This window comes from Lepidothrix coronata, unplaced genomic scaffold, assembly GCF_001604755.1.
Source record: "Lepidothrix coronata isolate B3197 unplaced genomic scaffold, Lepidothrix_coronata-1.0 Scaffold53, whole genome shotgun sequence".
Taxonomy (NCBI): domain Eukaryota; kingdom Metazoa; phylum Chordata; class Aves; order Passeriformes; family Pipridae; genus Lepidothrix; species Lepidothrix coronata.
The window spans coordinates 2,945,964-2,956,204 of record NW_016690233.1 but is presented as its reverse complement, the minus strand read 5'-3'; the positions used below and the strand labels follow the sequence as shown (position 1 = coordinate 2,956,204).

Sequence of the window (10,241 nt, the reverse complement as noted above, 5' to 3'; positions counted from 1 at the left end):
AGTGCATTTAGCATGACTATGAAATTCTGGGAATTTTTTCCATGAGTTAGAGACCTTTGAGAAATATAATTTTAAAATGTTTTTAATCTTTGTTATCTATTCCCAAAAGATATATTTTCTTCCTTTTTCACTGTGCCTTTGAGACAAATATAGTGTATTTCAGACTAGTCTGCCATATTTATGGGACATGGTGACATGTCAGTCACTTAGGGATTAAGTAAAAGGCAGGCGTAGGCTGATTCGTGCATTCCTAAGGGAAACATAGTGCCTGTTCTAACTTCTGATTTCAGAATTAGGGTGTTGAAGAGTAATTTTTAGTGTGGGAAGTTTCTGTTAACAGTTTAATCTAAACAGTAACGTAGACAATCTGTTTATTCAATGGTAAATCATGTAGCAATGCTTGAATTCCAAAAGAATGCATGGAAATGTTGTTACACAAAATTGGAATGGTTGAAATGGATTTTTTTACAGAGATCCACAATTACTGAATGCAAACACAAATTAAAATAAATAAAACAAAACTTCAGTATTTAGAAACAAAGAATTTTGTGGTATTTATTAAAACATAATTGCTTTAAGGATCACAGTTAAAAGCCAGACTGTATTGAATATGAAAGAAATTGCTTGTCTGGGCAGTCAGAAATGATAAACCTAGTCAAATAACACAAAAGTCTGCCTATACCACTTATTGAGGGCCACATCTTTACATCAACTCTAGTGGGTTTTGTACTACTATGTGGGGAATATATAAAGTGTTTTATCCCCAGTTGTAATGTAGCTTCTTCTTCACTGGCTTTTGGAAATTATGACCAGTTAGGATACCTTTAGACATATCTTTAGTTGTCAATTGTCAACATTTTTTTCAAGAATCAAGAGGTAATTTTTATGAACAAGTTACATCATATACTTCTAATGAGGGGCACCCTGGTTTAACCAGGGATACTGAATTTATGTCCCATGGGCCTTTGTTCATGTGACAAGGGTATGTCTGTACAGATCAAGCTACACACCACCAACAGTACACGCTCACACAATTGATGTGTCCAACATGTAATGGGTAAGCAAAAGCATACAACCAGCAAGTATCCAAAACTCACCATTTCCTACATTTAAGTATCATTTCCAGTGACTGGCATAATTTTTCATATTTTAATAGACTCATAAATTCTTCTTAAGCTTTTTCTGTTTCTCTGTTGTTCGAATATGGCTACAATTTACAATTTACGTGCCTTAAATGCATGAGTTGCTTCATATCCATATCAAGGGAGCAAACTCCAGCACATTGTAATTTTTCAATAAAATATTCATTTCCATGGTAAAACATCATTCTTCTTGAATGTATAAAGATAATTTAGTTCAACTCCTCTTTTACAGTTACCCTAATTATAATGGCATGCATTTAAAATATAAAATATGTAGCTCCACTAAATAGTACTGAAATGAGCCTGGTTGTATCAAAATATTTGCAGTCATCTTTTCCATTTCTTTTTGCATTTAGTCTCATTCTAATTTGATGCTAATGGCCTTCTGAGTATTCAGCACTGGAGTTCAAAACATTAAGATTATTAAGAGCTGTAGTCAGTGAAAACATCTCTATTTAAAGCTTCTGAAATACAGAATGTTATAGCTGATGAATTTATAATTACAGCTAAGTGATTTAGCTTTAATAAGTGCTGGACTTCTGAGGAAAATAACACAAACTAAAGCTTAGTGGGTTTGCATACACATTACTTCTGGTGTAATATACACTGAAATTTTCCTAAGATTTCTGATTTTTGAAGGAAAGCTGCACTGAACACTGTAGAAAACAGTATGCTGGACTCAGAATTTCAATGCATCATGAGCATAGACAAGAATATGAATATATAGTGTTATAGTGTATGCCTAGAGCTTCAGTTACTCATGAAGGTACTGCAGTAATGTGTGCTTAATCCTGGATGGCTGACTTTGAAAGGCTGTTTCTGTGAGGCTAATTAGTTAATAAAAAGTTAAATATCCATGAGAAAATGTGGGCAATATTTATTTTAATTCCTAAAAAATATTGTGTTATGCACATACCCACAGGTACCCAAGCACACAATGTACTAAAGTAAAAAGTTTGCACCATGTCATATCAGAAATTCAAGAGCGTGCAACATGTAAGAAAAATGTATAACTGTTGTTAGAAATCCGGAAAGTCTATTCACTGTCATCCATATGCATATCTAAAAAGCAGCCTAGCCAAGTTTACCAAACATTTCTTATGACTGTTGTGATTTTTGCAGTTAAGGAATCAGAAACTCACAATATATACAACAAGCTTAAATGGCTTGTGTATGTTACAAGTATACAGCAGGAGGCAAGGTAAGTATGACAAATATACTGACGTCCTGATGTTGCAAAATCTTGACCAAAATAAACAAACAAAAATGACCCAGAAATCACCTCTATGATAAGAGAAGACATTTCACTTCTTGTGAAAAAGAAGAGGTTTCACCATCCCTGCTAGAATCTTGGGTAGCTGGGCAGCAATCACCTCTGACATCATCTCAGGGAATTCAACACTCAGTGCACGGGACTGGAGAAATGTGTTCAAACAGAAGAGATGGAGCTGTTTCACTAGCTGGATTTAACAAAATACAAACATGATCAATCAGGCTAAAAGTAACGCAGCCAGATAAACATGCTGTCAACAACTTAGCTCATACATTCATTAGCTGACATCATTATAAAGACCTTACTCTGTCATTTCTTGAATCAATAATGAGGGTATTTGTCACTCCCTATTGATGGCAAAAATCATAAATATAGCTAAATGTCATGTCATATAAAAACTGCCTCACTAATATTACAAAGTAGTATCATTCTGACTCATGAAATTTGCGATGAACAATGACAATTACTTAACAAGTATTCAATCTTCCATCACCCTCGAGATGACTCAGTGCTTTGTTCACTACATCCCATTCAAACACTGCTCTGAGACACAGCATTTACTACTTACCTGTGAGCTTTTCCATGGTTCTGATTACGATCATATCTGAGTATGCCGCAAACATTAAACTCCATAGGCCCTTGTCTCTTAAAGAAACTGCTCAATACAAGTGACTATTTCATCTCTTCTATCCTCTCTGAGAGGCTCCAATTTTTCTTTCAGACCAGTGACCTTTATGTTGTCAGATAACATACTATTTCTGCTACCCTAAGCTTTAACATCATGCAGTCTCCTCAGTGTGATGATCTATCTTTTCTTTCTATCTCCCATCACTTTATCAGCCTGAGTTGAAACAGGGGTTGAACAAAGTTACTCTATGGACCACACATCACTTTGCTATTTTGCAGCAAGCCTCCCTCCCTCTCTCCCTCCCTCCCTGGCTCCTTTACTTTATATATTTGAAAATAAGAGATTAGATTAAAACAAAGCATAAATTTGCTGAGTGCTGAAGAATACACAGATGCAAAGATTCCATCCACCCTGTACTCCCTGAGAGTTCCTCATAATCAACTCTGAACTCAAAAGTGCTTAGGGGTTGGTATCAGGACCAGTGCTGTTTAACATGGACAGTGGAATTGAGTGCATCCCCAGCCAGTCTGCCAATGACAACAAGCTGTGGTGGGTCTGTGTGAACCTCATGAAGTTCAACAAGGCCAAGTGTGAGGTCTTGCACCTGGGCTGTGGCAACTCCAAGCACAAATACAGGCTGAGTGGAAAAAGAATTGAGAGTAGCCCTGGAGAGAAGGACTTGGGGGTGCTGGTTGATTAGAAGTTCCGTATGACTCGCAGATGTGCTACTGCAGCCCAGAAAGCTGACCATGTCCTGGGCTACATCAAAAGCAGTGTGGCCAGCAGGTCAAGGGAAGTGATTCTGCCCCCCTACTCTGTTCTCACGAGACTCCATCTTTGGGGTGGGGTCCAGGTCTGGGGCCCCCAGGACAAGAACAATGTGGACCTGTTGAAACAAGTACAGAGGATGGCCACAAAGGTGATCAGAGGGTTAGAGCACCTCTCCCATGAAGATGGGCTGAGAGAGTTGGGGTTGTTCAGCCTGGAGAAGAGAAGGTTCCGGGGAGACCTTATTGTGGCTTTTCAGTACCTGAAGGGGCTACAAGAAATCTGGGAGGGAACTTTTTGCAAAGGCACGTAGTGATAGGATGAGGGGGAACTAAAAGAGGTCAGGTTTAGATTAGATATTAGGAAGAAATTCTTTACTGGAATGGTGGTGAGGCTGAAACAGGTTGCCCAGAGAAGTTATGGATGCCCCATCCCTGGAAATGTTCAAGACCAGGTTGGATGGGGCTCTGTGTACCTGGTCCACTTCCCCCCTCATATAGCGAAGGTTGGAATTAGGTTGGAAGGTTGGATCTTTAAGGTCCCCCTTCAAAACCAAATCCATTCTATCATTCTATGGATAAAGGTTTATATGAAATGTCGCTCCTCAATTTTAATGAATTTAAAAACAATAGGATACATATTGGATTCTCAGAGATGTGGAAAGAATTCAGCTGCATCTTTTAAGACACCTATGAATCTCTGATATCACTACTAGAATTCTTAAAGATTACTCAGTTCTCAGACATAGACAGATCCTGAAAAATGGCACAGAATATACACATAAAATAGTTGAATTAAGGTTTCAAAGAAAATCTTGGTTGTCTTTCTTTAATTCTTAGTAGCCTGACTTTGCAACTTGAATTGCCTATCCTGTGCATTATTATTTTCCTGAACACGTATACACATGCTCACACACACATACACACCACCCCCTACCAAAGCCCATAACTGTGTGGCAGGCAGCATGAAACAAAATGGTAGCATTCAAATACATTTCCCACGAATACTTATATCTTGTATACTATAAAATATAGGCACAATATATTTAGTGATGCTGAATATATCTATTCACACAAATATACGCGATAAAAGAAAAATGTTTTGTTGTTTTCTTTTGTTGTTTATAAATGTTAACTACTTCCTTCTGTAAAATTATTTTTAAGAAATGCTAGTTCCTTCTTACACAAAAAACAAAACACATTAACAAATAAACTTACATCATGCATAGAATCCATCAGTTTTGTAAGTTGATAGAAACGTTGTGAGTTGGCCACAACACCTTTCTGGCGCAAACCAATTGCCTTCACCAGTTCTCTAATGTAACTCGTTCTCATCTCATCAAATTGGCTTTGACTCCTTAGACCTTCCAAAGGAACTAAACAAAAATAAGACCTGTGTTACAATTTACTCTGAAGGCAATGAAAGAAATTTAAAGTACAGGAAAAAATTATAGTATTTCATGCTGTACAGTGCAATTCATTACTATATGGCAGGCACTTTTTCCCATTCAAAAGTTACTCCAGAAACAGCGACACAATTAGTTAAATGGATATACCAGCAATAATCCATTAATTTTGCTAATAGATCTAGAAATACCCTAACCTTCAGGTAAGTCTTGGGCATAAGGAATGTTCACTGGTTTGAAATTATCCTTAGAAAGAAATTATTTATGCTTATTTTTCTTCACAGACTCTAAAAGAGTGTCATGGATACTAGCTCTCACTGTTAAAGTAAATTCCCTGCTAGATATCTAGGTACCTAGTACATCTTCATTCTGGTATCCAACCATAACAGATATGAGGCCACAGCAGACTTCATTTGAATCTCCTTTAAAAAAAAAAAAAAAAAAAAAAAAAAAAAGCTTGGTTCATAAGGACATTGACTTATTTAATACAGTGAAAGCTAACTTCCAGGTGATTTGTCACTGTCTGGAATTAAAATACAAATAAATGTGTGTACTAACTCTCTGTACAATGCACTTCATTATTAGATACCTCATAATGGAATTCTTGAGAGAGAAGCCACCTAAAAAGGAGACAGCTGAACAGGGGTCAATCTAAACTCCTTCCCTGAAAGAGGATTAGGTAGCAAACCCTGCACTGACAGCAACACTGCTCTCCATTCTGAAATCAGAAATGCTGTTCTGAAATCAGTCATCTAAGTCATGCCTGGTTCCTCAGAAAAATGTAAGGGAAAAGGAGACATTCCAGATAAGCATATTAAAATTAAAATTCTCTTGCCTGAGCCCGGAAAGGATGACAAGAGAGAAGTTCATATCTCTATTCTACCTGAGTTAAGCAGGCCCAAGAGAGGAAATGATCCCATTTACCTAGGTAGCCTCTCACTCAGTCTCACCTCAGACAACTGAATGTTTGAGGGAAAGGAAGGAAACACATAGACAGAAAATAGCAAGTTTATTATAAAGACAAGTGCCTAAGTACTGAGTTGGCCTATGGAAGAGAGGATCTGGCTCTTAACTAAGAAAGAATTCAAACAAAAGTAAAAATCGAAAGTAGAAATTTTGACTTTTTCCCCAGAAAGTCTGTTTATAACACCATATCTAACCTGGTACTTACACTTCCACTACCTGGAAGCTGATGGAGATGAAATGAGGTGGAATTTTGGTTTGACTTGGTATGACCTCTCAAGTCCAGAAAGATAAAGAAGTATCTGAAAGTGTGCCTGTCACATATACATCAAGAGTCTGAATGGAAAGGACACCTTCTGGTTTGTGGAGAATGCAGTGTGCTTAGGAGAAAAGCAGGCAGGAATACTCACAGTGGGGAAAAGTTATGTCACAGAAAAAGAATAGCTTAATTTTCAAAGCCTGGAAGATTCTGGGTATGTCTTATCAACAGTTTTACAGACATCTAGGAAATCTTTTTCATATATTGTGACACTCTGATGGAGTTTTGGGTTAGGTGGATGCTAGCCTTGATTTACATCTCTAAAATAGCAATTAAGTCTTTATATTTCCCTTGTCAATTAAGTTAAAAGGTATCTTCCACCAATGAATGGCCTGTTTACTTTGAATTCTGCAAAAACACAGTCACATTCCCACTTAGTCACCAAAAGTTCCACTAAGCTATTTATCTGAGTGAAGAATTACAATGTCTTACATGGGCAAATACAACTTAAACACGGGCAGGTCAAATGTTCCCTCCCGCTGAATGTATGCAAAGAATGAGGATGCTTTTATTCAGTGGCAAGAATCAAGCCAAAATCTTACGCAACAAGATTCTGAAATTCCTTTAAATCAAAAGTATGAAAAGTGTTAGAGGCAGAACTGAACTTGCTATTGTAGAACTGAACTTACTTCTCTCTCTCTTTTGGCATAGCTCTAGTTTCTTAAATCATAGTCTTTCTGAACTGTTCATATTATTAGTTCTGAGAAGGATGTGGCCTCTGCAAGATGGAGTCCTATCTAGTAGTTAGGGGATACTAGCACAACACAGCATGATACACATAATAAAGAAGGACCTGTAAAATGGAAACAATTGCAGAAAATAAAAATGTTTGTCCACTTTTTGCAAAGACTAATTCTCCTTGAAGACAGCTTTAAGATTGTCACAAGTGTATTATAAAGCAAACGTTTAAGTCACAGCAAATTCCAAGAAAAAAACTGTAAAATCAAAAATGATGTTAAAACAGGTTCTGGGACTCCATTCAGAATTAAAAATGTATCAGGACTTATATTTACTTATTTTAATACAAATGACTTGTTTCTAAATAATATATTGAACAAAAGACACATTGAGAGACTAAAAGATTAGCCTTGATTTACTGTTATTATAAAAAAGCTTGAAATGGTCATACTTTCACATTTGAAGAGAATTATGATGAATATCATGACTAAAATAAAAGTAGTCTTAAAAACATTTCAGAGCAACAATGAGGTTATATGGCTTTTTGGAAATACTTTTGTGGAATTATATTTATACAGTACCAAATGTTTACTAAATGTCTCAGCAACAACGATTGTGTTCCTTTTCCCAAAGATCTGACAAATTGTTTTCTCCTATAAGACAATAAGTGTATGAGAGAACAAAAAACAAAACTCATCAGTACAGGAAGAAATACTTTCTTTAAAAAAAAAAACCACTTTCTTGCATATGCATAAATATATCTTAAAAATTAGCTTCTGAGTGCAATGCAATTGACAAAGAATGGTAGCTTGATGAATTTTGCTAAACTGATGCACTCAGAAATGAGAGGGATTGGATCGATCACTGCAATGATTTTTTAAATTTCATCTGAACTTTCTGGAACAGAAAGGGATAGCTGGAATATCAAAACATTAATCTAAATTTAACTGAAATTTTAAAGTTCCCTCTAAGGTTCAGATGATTCATGAGGGAGTTCATTTTTGATGAAAACAAGGTGGAAAACATTTAAAACAGGAATATATTTAGATTTCAACAAAGCAACTGGACCTACATCAGAGAAGGATTTTTATCCACATTACTTTTATTGCTTTAGCAGAGTCTCTGGTCTCTTGCCATTATTTTAGTAATTTCTATGTTCATATGAGTTAAATTTAATCTTTTTAATATTATGCTTTTCTGAGAGCAAATTTTTTAAGCATGAAGCTTATGCAAATACCAGCCAAGTACAGCTTAAGATAGAATGAATTTTAATTTCTTATCTTTTACTTCAATTTTGTACAACTAACAAGCAGGCTAAGCAGGATTTTCACATCTCTCCTTTGACTCCATAAGTATGTTGAGAACTAAACTTCTAAATTCTTTCAATTATATTTCTCAAAAGTGCTTATTTTCATTTCTAATAACAGGTGTATAAATTTAAAACTTTTTATCTGGGGATTCATAGCTAACAGTTATGACCTCAGCAGATGCACATTTTAGAACACCAGAAAAGGAAGATAACTTCACCAACTACCTCACTTCCTAAGTAAAGTGTAGTGCAACTTTGTGCTGCATTCTTTAAAAAATACGTCCGATTAAAAGTGAAAACGGATTTTGTTCCAGAGAAACAAAGCAAAAAAAAACATTTCCATTTGTTAATATCTGTGCTAAACTTCACCTATTTATAACTATAAAAAGCTGGATAAATGTTAGTATTGTACGTCATGTCCACTTCCCTAATTCTTTTGAGTAAACATGCTTTAAGATCTTGGCCAAGATAAAGCCTTCAGTCCTTATAATTTATTAAATATTTTTAAATATATTTCTAATACTTCTAAGGTTGTTTTGGTTTGGGTTTGGTTTGGTTTTTTTATCTATGTGGAGTCACTTAAACAGATGTTTTCAGGCAGAAATACTACACACTTGTTTTGAAAATGTGTTAATGCAGTATAGCTATATGTCAAAAGGGATTCAATATTTCCCCAGAGACTTTATACAGAATAAAACCAACAATGAATAACAAATTCTTTGTTCTTTATAAACACTAGAAAAAATATTTTTAAGCCTTGATATACTAACATTCCTCCTAAATGAGTTTCCATTTGTTAAGCCAGACAGCTCAGTGATTGTGAAATTAAACAACGTGGTTCAAAACTCTTTTAGTAGTGATACGTTACAAAGAAATAAAAGAACCTACTTGTGTTGAGAAGTAACAGTGCTTTCATACATAGGAACTCTTCTTGGCTAACTTGAAGTCTGACAAATTCCTGTGGGAGTTGCCACATCGATAGACACAGGGAATAGAACGATGATTCTTTCATCCTCTGTCTTACACCCAGAAAAGGTAAACAAAAAAATAAATTAAAAAACGTGAAAATAAAGAAAAAGAATGGCTCCAGTGCTAACTGTTTGAAGGGAATGCCTTGTTTAATTATCACATTACAGACAATAAAGAAGAGGTTATACACATAAACAATTTTCTGAATTTTTATACCTAATGAAAGTGGTATTATTTTGTATGTTTAATCTGTTACTGCTGTCCAGAAAAAAACAACTTGGAGACTATCGAAGTTGAATGCTAACCACCAAAAACAAGAGTGTTTTATTAATTAAAAATACTCTAATGATTAATATAAAGTACTATTTTATTTTAAAGGTTGATAGATTTTTGCATCTCTGAAAAGATTTCAAAGCATAGAACTAAAGATAAACCTGAAAGTTTATAGAAAACTTGTTCTTAGCTCTTGCAAAAATGTCTGCATCAAAATACTTTGTAGCAACTCTAACATTGTACTTCCACTAGCAGATTATTTTGTAGCATTTTATGCCATTAAAGAAACAGTTCAAAATATTACATATTAAGTAAACAGATACATTAATACAATCCTATCTAAACTCCCAGAGAAGTAAATAGAACAAATCACACAGGAAATACATAAAATTGGTAAGTGTTTTTGCAGCATTTCAATACTACTTTTCTCTCTGTGGTTTTGGTATACGAGTATATATTACTGCATTTATTTATTAGGAATTTCAATTGAAATAATTGCAACAATAGCACTAAA

General features: G+C 35.1%; 1 protein-coding gene across 1 annotated transcript in view; it reads right to left on the bottom strand.

Moving 5' to 3' along the window:
• Window positions 1-559: 559 nt before the first annotated feature.
• PGR (progesterone receptor) overlaps window positions 560-10,241 on the bottom strand; it is a 36,646-nt gene continuing 26,964 nt past the window's right edge. The window contains exons 6-8 of the mRNA XM_017815961.1: window positions 9,374-9,504; window positions 5,029-5,186; window positions 560-2,602 (exon numbers count right to left, since the gene is read on the bottom strand). Of these exons, the coding sequence (XP_017671450.1) occupies window positions 2,447-2,602; window positions 5,029-5,186; window positions 9,374-9,504 (445 nt within the window). The 3' untranslated portion in view covers window positions 560-2,446. The remainder of the gene's footprint in view (window positions 2,603-5,028; window positions 5,187-9,373; window positions 9,505-10,241) is intronic.